The 16,993-nt window shown below is 36.4% G+C and overlaps 1 protein-coding gene across 1 annotated transcript; it reads right to left on the minus strand.

The window, feature by feature from the left end:
* Positions 1-240: 240 nt before the first annotated feature.
* Positions 241-997, minus strand: LOC131681085 (uncharacterized). The gene is made up of 2 exons (XM_058961792.1): positions 976-997; positions 241-920 (listed from the first exon to the last, which is right to left on the minus strand). The coding sequence occupies exons 1-2, from the start codon at positions 995-997 to the stop codon at positions 241-243; spliced, it is 702 nt and encodes a 233-aa protein (XP_058817775.1).
* Between the last annotated feature and the right edge of the window lie 15,996 nt (positions 998-16,993).

Here is a 16,993-nt window from a genome sequence, read left to right on the forward strand (position 1 = left end):
CATGGTGGTGAAAATCGGCAAAAGTTCTGCTGAAGAGTATTTGCGAACAATCCGGGTTCGGATTCGGTTGATGGGAAGATTGATTCCAAGCTGGGGCTGCAACGTTGCTATTTCTTTGGAATCCTGGGGGTGTTCCGACTCGTGGAATTTCTTCACGATCTTTTCCGATCGTTGGAAGATTTGGAAAGTTCGCTGTTGTATACGCTGGAACCTTGTTCGGGTGACGACCGGGTTGATTTTTCATTGACGCTTCGTTCCGGATTTTCTTATAATCTTCACGTGATTTACAAATTCGATCCATTGCACGATGATGCTTTCCACAGTTAGCACATTTATACCGCACTGCTCCTTCAATAGGACAGCTGGATGACAATTTCGTGTTCCATGTCCGAAGTGGAGACACCGCATACACTGCGTGACATCTTTGTAAATGCCACGGTGCGGTTCCCACGAGACAACGACATTGCCGATAAATTTCGCTGCTTTCAGGGCACCAAGAGTCACTGTGCCTTTTCGAAAATGTACGAGGTAGAGACAATCCCTGTACTCGTAATTTTCTTTCTTCTTCCTAGCGATTACATACACTGCTAAGGGTTGTAGTTTGTACCGCTCCTCCAGCTCGGATTTGATGTCTTCAGGTTGCATCACTGGTAGACCTCTAACGACAGCCTTGAAAGGTTTCTCTGAAGGCATGTCGTCGGTGAAAAACTGCGCTTTATGCTGGTTCAGATACTCGTCCATTGTCTGTAGCATCACCTTGATGCCAATTCTGGTAAGCTTAAATTGAGCACTGATGCCCTTTGCATGCAGGACCTTCTGCAGCTGCTCCAGAGGGATAGACTTCACGATCAGCGGGGGCAATTTGACAGTGACATTGGTTGGTGGACCATCTTGGCAATTATCCTGTTCCTGACCGAACCCTAGTAGATCACTAACGATGATTCGTCATCCTCGCGAGCTTTTTTCGACGGTTACCCCGGCGTGCTAGCAGATACATTAGCAGACTTAACAGTGCTGACGGTAGCGTTGGCCGATCGCCTACGGTAAATTTTCGGGCTACGGCCCGGTTTTTTCCGCTTACCCATTTGCGAAGAGGAAAAGATAACGCGAGAGAAAAAATACGCGGAACTGCAAACCAAAACGAAACCGAAAATTACTGCGCTAGACATTTGCGCCACACGACGAACGTAAAGAAGCAGTCGATTGGGTCGATCCCCATTGATTAATTATTTTGCCTTCCTTTTCTTCCAGATTTCTACATATCTTTCTTTTTATATTCCATAAACACCACCAATTTTTTGTGGATTCCGCAGAATATCATTTGAATTAATACTTTGCATAAAAATATCATCTTTATGAAGTGGTCCTATTGTTTTGTCTGTTACTATACGTAACCTTCTTCTGATGCAATAATGAGATACACCACGAATCTAGCAATTCATGCTGAATATGTCAATTCTAATTCCATTCTCTCTTAATTCAAGCACTCTCGTGCAGATTGTCGAACAATGAGCATTCCATTCTGCCTTCCATAGCACTGTAATAGTGTCCCTTCCGTGTGTGTGTGCCACGTTTCCGTAGTTTTACGAAAAGGCTCGCCCTCCAGACCGGTAGCCTCCATCCTGCCGGATCCTGCTTCGGCCAAAAGCACTCAACGTTGAAACTTATCCACTTAGTGCTTGTTTCTTTTTCGAAACTCACTTTTAACCTTCCGCTCTCTCCCTTCCCTAAAACCAACCACCACGGCTGCGTTTCCCGGAGAACCGAACCGAAGTAGGACTGTGTCAAGTAGTTTCACCGTCAGCGATTTCTGTTTGCTTCCCCGCTCCGGTCTATTTCTGTCTAACCGCCCTGTGGCATTCTACATTCTTTGTCGTTCCAAAGTAAGTGCAGAAGTTTACCTCCCAACTGCTGCATTTTTATTTTGAGTTTATGCCCGGGTGAAGGGCGACGAATCCCAGTAACGATGCGAAACAAAATACGCCGAGATTGCCTTCGCTTGCCTACTTAGGGTACCACCACCACCACTAGCACCACCGATGCTATCCAAATCCAAGCCGGAACAGCTTATGCAGATGACTTGAGACTTGAGCAGGGTATACATACATAGTAACGGGGAAAAGTGCGAATTCCGAAAATGTCGGCTCAGTTCAGGTACAAACATATCATTTCCATTTACGGCTTGGAATACAGTTTTTGTGTATTTTCTGTTTGAAAATGTGTTGCGCCTGCTACTTTGTCATTTATATGCTGATATTGTTGCAGATCACTCTTGAAATGACAGCTTATTTTGCTTTTTTGGAAAATTTTTGAAACACAAATTGTTGTTTGGATGGTTCTTAACCCTAGAACGTTGCACTGGGGTACAAATGTACCCCACGCCTTCTTTGGAGCATTATGAAGACGAGAATTCGACATTTACTGACCTGGGACCCTAACCGTAATACAATTTAGAGTTCCTAGTAAGAGTAGGAAAAGGTGGTATAGCCAGTTTGCTTATATCCTTCGTGGAAGCAGGTGTCAAAGTTGGCGTGGGGTACATTTGTGTACCCAGTGTACGGTAGCCGTTAGTATTTCGTCAGGTTTGGTGCTGTCAGTGGAAATGTGATTCGTGACAATACCAGTTTAAATACTGGTTGTTTTACTACGTAAGTAACTATTAGTATTATATAATAGTATTATATTCAATTAATTTAATTTAATCGTTCTCATTTTTGCTGATTTTTATTGTTTATTTTCTAATAGCTTTTCAAAATAATGACTTGCAAGTATAAATTGCGCACAGTAACTTCTGTAGCAGTAACGTTGCGTGTTACCAATGTATTACTGATCAGAAATATTTTGTTTTTCATTTCAATTTCCACCCCATTTCGTGGTATTTTCCAAAACCCGATTTTTAGACTTTCACTCTTCCAAATAATTGCACTTTTTCAAAAATTTCGAAATTCCATTTTATACAGTTTCTAGACCATTTTTTCAACTATTCTAAAAGTTGAAATTTTTAGTTGAAAATTCGAAAAGTTATAGTAACTTTTGCAAAAAACGTCAAAACCACGATTTTTTCAATTTATGTATCATTGATTCAATAAATTCCGTATTTTTACTCACACAGCTGTTTTCGCAATCAAAAAACGAAGAAAATGATGTATTATACATTTCTTTTGTTTGCATTTTTACCTGCGAAAATTGCGATCAAACACGTGGGGTACATTTGTGCCCCAGTGTAACGTTCTAGGGTGGAAAACGCAAGTTCTAGGGTTAAGAATATATAATATTTTCATCGATTCAAAAAATTGGATTCAATAAAAATTATTGGATTGCATAAAATGTAAAAAATGACATTTTGAAAACGCTGCGGGTAAGACCGACACCCCAAAGGAGCGACACTCGTTTTAACTTACTTTTGTCCCAATTTTGTCGTTAAAACCAGTTTTAATCAACTTAGTGGTGCAACGGTGCCTTTCTCATTTATCAAAGTTATGATTTAATAGCTGGTTACGTTCAATATAACATTGTGAAAATGTCTATTACATTCTTATTAGAGTAGAGTGGGGTCAAGTAGGTCAGTTTTCTTTGGCGAGCTCGTTCGATGGTATTTTTGCACTAACACAAGAACTAGTTGGAAAGGTAATACATCTGGCAACGTTTTGGTAATAAAGGTTTTATGTCTGGCTAAATAGTTTTCCAGCTAAATCCAATCGGTTCGATCGATAGGTCACTATATTCGAGGTTAAATTAAACAATGTACACGCCTAGAAAATCATCGGTTAAACTTCTATTTTAAGAGTGAATACAGCAGATTATTTAAAAATTAAATTGACTTCATTCAGGTAAGAAAATGAGAAGTGGCAAATGTTGTGAAAAATCATGAAACCGAGAGAGTAAATGTTGAAAAAACATATTGTTTCGGTAGCTGCGTCTGACTTTGTACTTGAAAATGTCTTCTTCGGTGTTCTCGTCATCGCCAGAGTGTGGAACTGAAGTTGTTCATTCCGGCTCACATGAATGCTTGGCTGTGAGACGATTAGTATTGACCTATAGTGCCCCCAAATGGCTAAAATATCGTGCCTCCAAGCGTATTTTTCATGTTGATATCCGTATTTTTTCAAAAACAAAAATATCGAAAAGCCAACACAAAATTCGCGTTCAGCATTAATTTTGTCGTAAGGAAAAACCCCTTTTGACTTTTTTTACATTGATTAAAAGAACTGTACTTAGGACGAAAGACAATGCATTTTCGTGGAACAACACGAGAAAAATAAAAAATAAATGAACTACGCCGTAATTAATACAGCTGATCCACGATAACAGCCGCAATGACAGTCGTCAACAATGTTCTCTACCGTGAATCCAATTCACACAATATGATCTGACACACTTTAAACAAACAAATATGTATTTAATTAGCTTTGCTGAAATCGATGTTGTCTTCTTATTGTCAGTTTTCAAAAGTATACATACAAATTTAGCGAATGCAGTGTTCTTAACTATATATTGTAACAAGAAATATACAAGAATCTAAAAAAAAATATGTGGACTTCGATGCGTTTTTTGCAACGGGTTTTTGAGTGACAGTGTATAAATTTTTTATTACAATATATACGCGAACTTAGTGGAATGTACGTAATATTTCAAAGGTTTTCTTCCATTTAATTCCACTATTCCACAAAACATAGTGGAATTAAATGAAATATAACTTTTTATTAATAAATAGGCTTTGTAGTATGTATTAGCAGAATCAAAGAATGAAAGGCATTGGCCTTCCACGCGGAATCAATGCATGAATCGAACGTAAATAATAAGCCTTCGTTGCGCTTTCAATCGATTCGCGTGAATTTGTTGCTAAGGAAAGCTTTAGTCATTCCGCCTGCGAAAGCACATGTTGCTATTATGCACGCATGCAATGCAACCGCAAAACAAATCAGGTGTCCCTAACTATACACATTCGCCTCAAACATTGTTCCCAAGCGAACAGTGTACAGTTGTAAAATGCTCGAATCAAACAGTTGTGTGTATACGATACGATGAGATACGCACCAAGCAACATTAGCAATGATGGGTGGAGTGAACGAGAAATGTAGTGCTACGACGCTATGTTCACCATGTACGCACATGGAGCTCGACTGTACAGGCATACTTGTGAACGTGTTGCGTTCGAGATAGTACATAAAACGTGTGCTTGAAACGAGCACAGAACAAGGGAGAGCATGGTGTTTGATGTTCGTTTGTTTGGACAAGTTCAGTTGTCTGTTGAACGGCGAGCGTTGTGTATCTCCACAGTTAGTGTAACATAGTTACCACTCATCCTAAGCCTTCTGTGATGGCTGATAAGTTTGCTCACTGGCTGCCAAAGCACTCTGCTTGCCGTTCAGCAACCTAGTGAGCTTGTCCGTCAAAATCTGTTCCTTAAACAGTCGATGATGACGTCATTCATAGCAGCGTAGCATGCTAGGCACATCATTCTGTCGTGCCAGGCTTGGGAAGCGCTACATTCTGTGTGTGAATGCGTGGTGTTTTGACTATGTCATTCATTTTTTCAATTTTTGATGCGATAATAACAAAAATCTATGCTTTTATCTATTGGAATCTGTTTTTAGAACTATTTCTGAATGATTTGTGCAAAAATTTCGAAAATTTATTATGAAATGGCTGAATTATAAACGTTTAAAACCTGATCACTTTTCATTGCATACCATTTTTGTTGAATTTGCAAAGTGCACCCCCATATCGAAAACGAAGACGTAGTCCTACGTCAAAAGTTAACACCTAAAAAAGGTTAAGCAATTCCAATCTGAATAGCAAAATAAATGCAATTGTTTCTCCGAAACCCTGATGACCTATGCTCACCCTAAGGAGAAATAATTGGGTAAACACCAAAATTTCTCACCAGGGCGAAAATTGTTTTGGTAAAACCAGTCTTTGCACTTGAAGGGCACAAATCCTTACTTATTACATGGGTGCGTTTCGACTTCGTCTCATCAGAAACCGACAAAAAGTTAATGTTGGTTTCTGATGAGACGAAGTCGAAACGCACCCATGCAACCTGATGACCTATTTTTATTAAATAAATAAAAATGTGATGTACACATTTCTCAGAACATACTTTGAAACAAACAATAATATAATATTTCCGTGATTCAATTAAAATGTTAGTAGTTTCAATTATTCATTGCAGTTGTTTTACCAAATGAAACTGTGTAGGTGTAATGTTTGTATTTAACTGGAAGAAGGTGATCGTAATCGAAGATGAAAGAAGGATGCACCGTGGGATTTTTCCACGATGGTATGAAAATCGGAACTAGTCGATGATTTGTAAATTGACTAAATTGACACCAAGACGGCAATGAAGTTCAAATAGTATGTATTTGAGAAGTTTTGCTATACCGAGTAAACAAACATCCATAACACTTCTCGCTCATGATTCGAAATCACACCGATAGTGGATAGTGTTTGAAATGTAATCAACCGATGAAAATACCCTCAGCATGGTCATGTAATGTTATAATTATTGAGACCATTTTATGGTGTTTTGATGCTTGTGAAATCTAACACGAACCATAGTTAAGGTCGTTAAACCGATACGCTTGGGATGTGATTATCAGCATTTTCTCAAGAATTCTTAACACTTGATAGGGTAACCGGATATGTATGTCTTCAGTGCTAAAATAACGATATATTATTCATGAGCATACTTACGCAAACGGTGACACCTTGGTTCAAAAACACTGCAACTGCGAAACACTGGATTGGTTGGTTGTAGTCAGGCCCGATGAGAGGAGGGGTCAGCCAGGGCAATTGCCCTGGGGCCCGGGTCGTATTTGGGGGCCCGCGTTTTTACTCGGTAGATGGGCGAACACGTCCGGTATTCATAGAAGAGAAATAAAAATATCAATAGTAGTTTCTTTGTAATCATTCGTCTTATTAAATTATTAAATGATGGAGGCGTAAAAAATGAAAACTTTATTTGATAGTTGACATTTGTTAAAACAAACGTTCTTAAGGGAATTGTCTACTTTGTGTACAAGTTAAAAAAGCGAGTTTTATTACTTGAATCGAGGAATACACTACGAAATATTGTGAAGCCAATTCAAAGTATGTTCGAAGAAAGCAATAGAACGTCAAACAGGAATGCGAGCGCACGGACAAACGCATCCGTCGTCTTCTACGTTTGCTTCTTTGCTGGTTGTGCTGGTTGTTGGCGTGGAGATACTGGGCGTGATTGTTGTTGAGTGAATATTTGTTCCTGTCAGAGCCGTAGATATTGATTTTGTAGCCGTTTGTGGTTTGGCATAAGATAACGGTGTGCTGTTTACGGTTATAGCAGATGGGCTTATTGTTCTTTTGCACAAAGTATTCTGTGGTGGTTTTTTTTGCAGAATTCGTTCATAGGAATCTTCCATGGGTGCATAATCATTAATCAGTGTTGCCTGATGAAACGTCCCATTTTCGGTTGATCCGCATAAAATGGTTACGTATGAAGGAGTTGGTTTGTACGGAAGCATTCTCACCATAAGAACAACGTTAGGGACATCCGGGAAAATGCGAAGTTTCAGCTGTTATGAAAAGCTTTTCTCCGTATCTTGACATAAATTTGTTAATCACGATGTCAGGGGCGTGTGGAGATAATTCATGTAAGCGTATCTCTCTAGAGTCCTTGCCTATATATACTGGGATGATGTTGTTAACGTGGCAGCTTTCGTTGGTGTGCTGCACGTTGTTCACAATCTACACGTTTAGTAATTGTTTCACTTCCCGAGTAGCTGATCTTACAGGACGTTTCCAAATCAGTATCAACACAATTAGTCTGCAGTCGTTTTTACCGTGTATCTATAGCGGAACGATTTTCAGTTTCTACTCTGGGCGAGATGAGAAGGTAAACCGACCTTAACTAATCGTTGAATAAAAGGTTAATTTTTATATTTTTGTATTGTCATAGAACGTACTAGTATTTTCCCTCTAAAAATGCATTGTATTGAGATAGAACGGTGATTTTGGGCCTCACCAAAGATGCGTGTGATGTCTATAAGAACCCAATTATGATGCGCAAAATAAAGAAATCAAATCAGTTCAGCTAATCCAACAGCAGCAGTATTCAATTGCCTACTGTACTCACAGTTGTGTTATTTGCGTCTGATTACTGTGTTCTGTGTTTATATTGTTGTCTCGTCCCACATATTCTCACAGTTTACTTATGTAAATAGAAAATCTTTTTGATTTGATAATTTTAAACAAAAATTTTTAGCTGCATCTGCTACCTTCTCATTTTTCTTACAACAAAAGCCAAAAGCTGCTCCACCGCTACCAGCAAAAAAAACAATCCATGTGTCGCTTTGTCTGCACAGTAGAAGCAAAATATTATGTTCCAAGCTACTGTGTCGAAAAAAATGAGTGACGATTACAAGTAGAAAGTGGCCTATTGCGGTCAAAATATATTCCTATTTACTTTTCGAGACGTTCCTTAAGATTTATTGTTAAAAGTACACATGGAGCTAAAGATGGCCAATGTTTACACCATACAATTTCACCATGTTAGACATAGCGTGCTGATTATGTTCCACACCATCAATGGAACAGAAGCGTTTGTTTCGCGAAACAAAATATATCCGCTCACTGTTGAAATACAAATTCTAAATTCCTCCGTGGTTTGGAAGTATTATTCCCGCTATTGTAGCACCTGCAGATCCTGTTTTCCTTACCCCTAACCTTACTACTTCCCCAATCCTTGCCATCAGGGAAATGATGAAAAAACGATTCATGGCAAGGCACAGATCTCCGATCCACATGGGGAATGTGCCATTTGAGCCAGACGCTGCTGATTCCTGAATACCCACAAATTTAAAAACTTGTAACTATGGCAATTTTACCCTATTTTGATACCACGGAATAAGAAGCTGTCGAAATTTGCCTGTCTGGCACGCTATCTGTAGATGTGGCAGTATGAGTCAACCGGAGTCTAATAGAAACCACAGACTCATGAGTTTCCCGTGGCTGAAGAGATACTAACTCATACTGCACTAGAGGACATAGGTTTAAAGAGGCCCGGCAGTAATACAAGCCTTGAGGCCCGACGCGGCTCTCGACGGCCCTGGTTGTGGTTAGCTGATTTTGCCATTTGAAGCATCAGTTTCATAAAATATAAATTTCTTATGGGACTAACCTTAAGGCTTGTAGAATTGATCAAAACACAGATCTGGCCTATTTCCCCTATGGGCCCTAGAATCGGACAAATGTGACCGTCAATCAATGCTCACAGGATGCATTGAAAAATTGACTCTAGAAATAATAAGGTTCGTGTAAGTGGAAAATAATTACGTCTTACATTATTCTAAGACCAAATCGAAATATTTATTGACCAAGGAAACTCTTCACTCTTATCAATCGCCATGGTTATTGAAGCTGTCGGTTGATAGGGGTAGCGGTTTAAGGAATACATGTTTTAATCAGGCTTCAGGCCCCTACATCATTGCAGATTTTTCGAACGCAGAAACGGTAAAACTCGAAATCTATTTAAAAGAAATAGTTCTTTTCTTTTACGTATAGTGCATAAAAACTATTGCGGAGAACAATAGGTGAATATACTTGGTACTGTTAATTCCAACGATTTTTTTTCATTTCGAAGGGTGTAACGGTCATTTTTTCCTTTATTTTCCGTCGATCTCTGTCCGCACTGAATGCCTATCACAGACGCCAGAGAAGTGACTCCACAATCGAGATATCATTTTTTTAAATTTGATTATAGAGGTTTTAACCTTAGGGTCATTCACCTCTTTTGTGGTAGAGAAATCTTTCGTTTTGGAAAAATCTCTAACCCTTTGTACGGGGTTGGTAATCGAACCCAGGTGAGCTACGTACATGGCAATCGATTTACCAACTATGCTATGACCATCCCACAGATATCAATTCATCAACATATGGACCGTGACCAACAACTTTACTCCCTTGTTTTTACAAGTTCAACGACCTCGGCTGGGATTGAACCCAGACCCACTGGGCTGAGCGGCGGTCACGCTTACTACTCAACCACTGCACAGTGCAGTGGTCCAGAATGCGAATTTAGCAGGAATTTTAACTTTTTGCTAAAATTAAATGACTTAGCCTTACAATATGTTTGGAAAAGTTGTTGTACTTTACAATGCCCTTCTTTTTTGTTTAAACCGATGCTAGGGTGGTTCTAAATTTGGCAATTTTTAAAATAAAACTTTTTAACGGCGTGAGATAGAGCTTTACTGTCTTCGATGAAGTTGTAGAGCAACACATTTTAGACAAATTTGCTGAAGACATGCAAGCTCTAGCTTTTATATTTTCCATTGCACGGGAAATTTAAATGTAAGCTTTAGGGTCTTGCCTAAAAAAACGGTTTTATTTCTATAACTTTTGAAATTTTTATTTTACGCTAAAGTACCTTTTTGAAAACTTGAAGATTATTTTAAGGCGCATAATTTGCTTTAAAACACCAACTACTTAACTTTTTTCGTTTTAAAGTTATAACCACTTTTATATAAAAAAATAAAACTTTCTCAAAAAGAATTATCTTCGATTGGGGCACTGAACATTAATTACTGTTGCTTTCATATGAAATAGCATGCTTCCTAGTATAGATCACCAAAAAATGGCAAATACGATATTTTTATATCTTGCAATATTTACTAAAAAATAGTTTATTTTTAGTAAAAAGTATATATAACTTTCTAACGAGCGAAGCTAGAGCTTCAATATATTAAGACAAATTGTTCTCCTTTAAAATATCTGAAAATATTTCTAAAGTGATCTTAGTGAAAAATCAAAACTGCAGAAGTTATACAAAAAAACCATTTTTTTAAGAAACACCCTAAATTTTTTTGGTAAATTTCTTGTAAAATGAAAAGTACACGACATAGAGTTTCAGTGTATTCGACAAAGTTTTTTAAAATTTCATTTCCTTCAATTTTCTGGAAGAGAGCGAAACTCTATCTCGAACCATTAAAAAGTTAATTTTTTTATTTTAAAAAAATTTAGAACCACCCTACCCATTATTTAAAATAATGGATAAGTATTGTAAAGTGCATTATTTTATCATGAAAACGAAACTGCATTTTTTAAATTGTTCACCGTGAAAGTTATTTAAACATATTACAAAGAGTCAATTCATGAAAACCCAAATTTTTAATATAACTTTTGCATTTTTCATTTTTTTCCAACCTATCCTTCAGATGTTTTTCAGAGTTTTTGAAAACGAACATTTTCTTCTAATGCATCAAAACTCTAGCTTTTATTGTTCAGAAGATATAAGCGCATAATATTTCAAAAATAGTTTTTTTTAAATCAATTTCATGAAATTTAAAAAAATATCGCTTATTTATAGTTCAAAAAGAATTATCTTTTATTTGCCCCAAATGAGTGATATTTTTAACCCAAACAACCCCATTTTTGGCGGAAAAGTGCTCATAACTTTTCAACGGAACTAGCTAGATATATGGTGCCATGAAACAAATGATTCGCCTTGAAACAACCTTAAAGTTGTCTGAAGACTACTTTAGTTTTAAATGAATACAGCAAAAGTTATTGGAATAAAACTGTAGTTCGAAGAAACACCCTAAGCTCCGACTTTAAATTTGTTGTAAACTAAAAAGTATGACAGATAGAGCTTACATGTCTTCAGCAAACTTTTCCAAAAATTTGTCGTGTTACAACTTCGCTGAAGGTCGTTTGGCTCTAGCTAGAATGATAACAAAGTTAATTTTTTGATCTTGGTAAAATTAGAACCACCCTAACTGTTGTTTTAACAAAAAGAGGGGGCTCATAAACTACGAAAACTTCTCCAAAGACTTAATAAGGTTAAGTTATTTAGTTTTAGTAAAATCTCAAAATTCCTGCTAAATTTGCATTCTGGACCACTGTGCGGCGTCTATGATCAAAATTTGGTCAAACAACGACTAATTTGTACAATATTATTCAAAAATCCGTAATTGAAAACATGTACATGTTGAAAAAATAGTAGCAACATGGAAATAAATAAAAAAACAAAAAGATCATTCAATAGAGGTAGAACTTAATGAGAGAGAAATAAAAAAAGAAACCAGCAAGGAAAAACTAACAAGTAGGTGAAGTGGAACAAATGGATAAAATAGAAAAAATACATATAAATTAATGGAAAAAATAAGCTAATAGTAAAAAACCTACCAATATCAAAAATAGAAAAAAAATACAAAGCAGTGAAACAGCAGAAAATGGACCAAGGTAAAAAAAATGGAAAAGTTAAAATTTGAAAGCATTCAAATTTGTTTGCAGAAATAGCAAAATTAAAAAGAATGAATAGTTTGAACAATCAAATTAAGCGAAGGAAATGAAACAGGAAATTGTACAAAAATTAAAGAAATAGAAAAATATAAACGGTTAAAATAGTGAAAACGGGTAAACAAAAAAATGAAAAATAAAATATCATGTTCATGTTCATGAGAGGAAGGAAGATGAAAAACAAAAAAGTGAAGAAAAATGAAGAAAAATGAATACAACCAAAAATATAAAGAAAGACTATTAAAAAGTAAACAAATATAAAAATGAACGAAATGGATCCACTGAGTTAGACGTAAAAACAAAAATAATGCGAAATATTTGAAATATAAAAATTAGTAGCAAAATAAAAAATGGGAAGCACGAAAATAGGAAATTGGTAAAATGTTAAAAAACAAGAATGAAATAATTAGATAAAAATTAAAGACTATGAAAAATCAAAAAGTGGACAAGTATTTTTGTTAAATGAACTCATTTAGATTTGAATAAGTGCAATGGAATAATAGAAATAAAAACAAATGGCAACTATTGGATGGAATAGATTGAAGAAAAAATTGATAACAGGAATAAGTGGAAATAGCCCAAAACCAGACAAAAGTAAAATCATTGAAAACATATAAAATCAAAATGATTTAGATAAATAAAAATGAAAATGCTGGAAATCTATATCAAGTAAAAGGGAAACAAAATTAAAATTGATGAAATAAAAACTAAAACATTCACAAAACGCAAAAAAATCAAATAAAAACAAATAATGAGAAAGATGCTCACATGAAAAAATAACAAAATAGAATATATGGTGTTGTAACGGCATTTAATTAGCAAGAGATTGGAAGGTGCAATATATATTTCAATATTAAGAGCCATAGTATTCAAGGGAGAGCTACTTGTTGAAGAAAGAAAATTTAGAAACGCGTGGAATAGGGCAAGTTTCGAATTTCCCGGCGACTTCAACCTTTTATTTACTACCGCAGGAGTCAGGATATTTTGGCATCTGAAATGCGAATGCCAACGTGGTGTTCAAAATTGTTTAAATGGTAATAAAGGAAAATTCTCAGGGTAATGGAGAATAATGAAAAAGTCCATACGAATGAAAAGCATAATTTTTTAAACTGATAAATGGAGAACAGAAAAATTTACTACACGAAAAACTTAAAACGAAAAAACAGAAGAAAAGATTTTTAAAGTAAATGAGAGAAAACTAAAATGAAAAATATGGAAAAAAGCTGATACATAAATACTAAAATAGGTTTACTGGAAAATAGGAATAAAAAATTAATAGAGAATAAAAGTTCAGTGAAATAAATTTAATGAAATCAATTGACAAACAGATAGAAATGATATAAATTGAACAATAGTAAAAATACAAAAAATGAAAAAAAGCATTAAAAATGGGACAAATTTAAAAGAAAATAGAACGAAGAACAAACTTGAATGGAAAAAGAAGCGAAAAAGCAAATATGAAATATGAAAATATTGCATTCAATAGTATTGATTATATGAAGAATATAGAATTTCTCCGACAAAATGCCAAAAAATGGAAAAAATTATTTTAATTGAGAAAACACGAACACTAAACGTTTTCTTCGTGAATTTTCATGCTCTTTCTCAATTTGGGGAGTTATTCAGAAATCCAGAAACATTTTTAACTCATTAAAAAAATTCATGCAAGATCAAAACAAAAATCTCATTTCTAATTTTTTGCAATTTCGAATATAGCAAGCTATCCTAATTAAATCATGCCACTATTGAAACTCTAATAAAATTTTCAAATAAATTGTTATTGAAATAATTTTTGATGGAATCATTCCTTCTGGTCAATTTCCGGCCCCCCTTCACAATTTCGGCCCCGGGGGAAACACTCCGTACTGCCCTCCCCTCTCGACGGCCCTGAGTGTAAGCATTAGAAAGGTCCAAAATAAGTTTTTTGTGCCATAATGTCTCAAGCGGGTTATGAACAAAAATATGAAATCGAAGTTGCTTCTTTCATTAAACTTTCAACCGGAACCAGACGGGGGATCAGACGCTTGAAAATATTGCCATTTTCACTGTTTCATTGAATTATCAAAGTTTTATTTCAATAGGGTGACCATACGTCCTGGTTTCCCAGGACATGTCCTGGTTTTACATTGACTGTCCTAGTGTCCTGGGAAGTCGAGGAAAATGCTTGATTGGTCCTGGTTTTTCTCCTGTAAGCCTAATATATTTCTATTTATTCAGTCTTCGCTTTTCACTATGCTCCAGATCGCAGTAACGACCGACCGCAATCATAACTGCAACGTATAGTCATCCTCAATCGGAATGCGACAAACAAAACTTAATTCAGTCGAATCTCCCATTTCTTCTCAGCTTAAATCGTCTTTCAATCGGGGACCCGAAGAATTACCTTTGGTACCTCTGAAAAGACACATCGGCGTTTTGGTGCTTCTGCTTGTATTTGAGTTCTCTTGCTAGTGGCTTTTTTTCGTCTTACTGGAAATCCATTCCATAAAAAGAAAAATAGCAACTATCGTGGAATAATGTCATTGAGCGCTCTCTCGAGCTGGGGATCTTGAAATTACTACAGGGTCGATACCAGTACCTAATCAGTCGCTCTGTTTGTTAACAGTGCACTGAATCAAATGAACGTTTCTACCTAATGTCTGCTGTCTTTATGTACCGTGCCAGTACTATAAACAAGCAAAGCAATCGAATAATAAAATTCATCCCATGCCAGTCTGAACAATAAAGCACCGTTACTTTCATCGGTGTGATATCGATCATTCATTTCGAGATGTTTGAAACTAAACAGCAAAATTCAATAGCAAATTTGCAAATGCAGTTTGCAAGTCGTCGTTATACAAGTCCACCACACTCGTTACGGAAAGCTGCGCTATGGAAGACAATATGAAATACGTCGTTGAGCATGATAAAGTTAGGAACAAGATACCCGTTTTTATTGACAATAGTAAAATTGTATATTTACAATAGTAAGATTGATATGCGTCTGCACGATTTACACCTGGGTACTATTAAGAATTTTTTTACAACCATCATGTCGGAATACGTAACGGTGGAATCCTTTAAGTTTGAAACCTGGAGAAATTTTTTCTAGGTATTTCCAACGGTGTTTGTTTCGTGAGAATGCGAATGTCGGAACCTATTGCTTCATATTTGAACTTTCAATTCAAAGCAAAACGCGTATCCAAATCTCAAATCACGCTGCGCACATATGAAGGACAGTCCCCTGCGTGCCCTACGTTGTTACATAAGAGGATACACTATGAGAAACCATGTCCACAAACGTCTAACGAAGCTCAAACCAGTGCTGCGAAATTTCAAAATCAGTTACTTATTTCTGCTTGTATTTACCGAAACCAAAATTCAGATTCACCGTCTCCCTCATTCATTAACTTTCCAACTGACTGAAACATCATGCAGAATGGAATGCTTGAGTGCAGAGGAAATATAAATTCCTTCACCAACCAAAGCAATTATTTGTTTTTATGTGGACAGTTTGAAATCAGAAGCTGGCATCTTCTACATTTTCGAGCATAAGTGAACTGCATAATCTATATCTGGTGCACTTTTGCTCAATAATCCCTCTCACAGGTGGAATGGAAACAAAATTCATTTTGCTTCTGAAACCGAACATGTCCGAACCTGAATGCGCTGTGTCGGGAGAACGATTGACGAGGGAAACGAACCAAACATTTCATTCATCGCGACGGGCATGAATTGAGTTTTGTTTTCTTTCAAGTTCACGCAGGGATATCAATTTTTTCAAGCTCTGGCTCAAACTGACATTATTTACACCAAGCTATCCACCAGTTTTCGTATAACAATCGATTAAACGGAGAAATTTTTGGTAACAACGGTAGGTTTTGCAGCTCTTAAATCGAGAGATAATGGTTGTCTTTGGAGATTGCCAGGCATAGTGCAGGAAGGCTACTTGGGATCGCTGATGTTTCTGATTTACGTCAATGTCGTGTTTTTAGTACTGAAAACACCTCGCCGGTCCTGCACAGACCATCCCAGCATGAAACGTTTGTTGATGGTGGTGTAGTAAACACTGCCTTTGTGTAAATCCGAAAAAGTTCTTGGTGATCGAATTCCGATGAAAGACTTTCTGGCAGAGCTCTTCCTCCCAGACTCCCAGACTCTTTTTTACTGTCGAAGCTCTACCTGCCAGACCCCAGAACTTTTTACCTGCCGAAAACATGCGGAAAAAGCAATGTCGATTGAGAGGTAACGGGGGGATGCAGTACCCTTTCGACTGTCCTGATTTTTTACTCCTCTGGTATGGTCACCCTAATTTCAATAAAATCTACCAAAAAAATATTCTCAACCACACTCAATCCAATCGTAATGAAATGAGTTTATATGGTTAAATTCATGTTGGTTTTATAATTTTCTAGTTATGTTCTTTTCTCGTTGGTTCACTTAGCATAAGCGATCATTCAAAAAGTTATCAAACCTCAATTCACTGCTGTAACTAATCATGTAGTCTTGTGAGAATTAGCTTTAGTTATATCTTGACTAGGAGGTGAACCTAACTGAACGAACTTATTTTATTTAGCAGCTCTAATTAGTCTAGAACAATTTTTAATCGCCTAATTTAGGAGATAAGCTATTCTGATTGTGCAAAACGTTCCAATATTTAAAGAATTTTGATGATATTTGAAAATCATAAAGTCCCAATAAGATGGTTCCTTAAAGTCAAAAATAATATCATGTGGCGGAT

Source organism: Topomyia yanbarensis, chromosome 2 (genome assembly GCF_030247195.1).
Source record: "Topomyia yanbarensis strain Yona2022 chromosome 2, ASM3024719v1, whole genome shotgun sequence".
Classification (NCBI taxonomy): domain Eukaryota; kingdom Metazoa; phylum Arthropoda; class Insecta; order Diptera; family Culicidae; genus Topomyia; species Topomyia yanbarensis.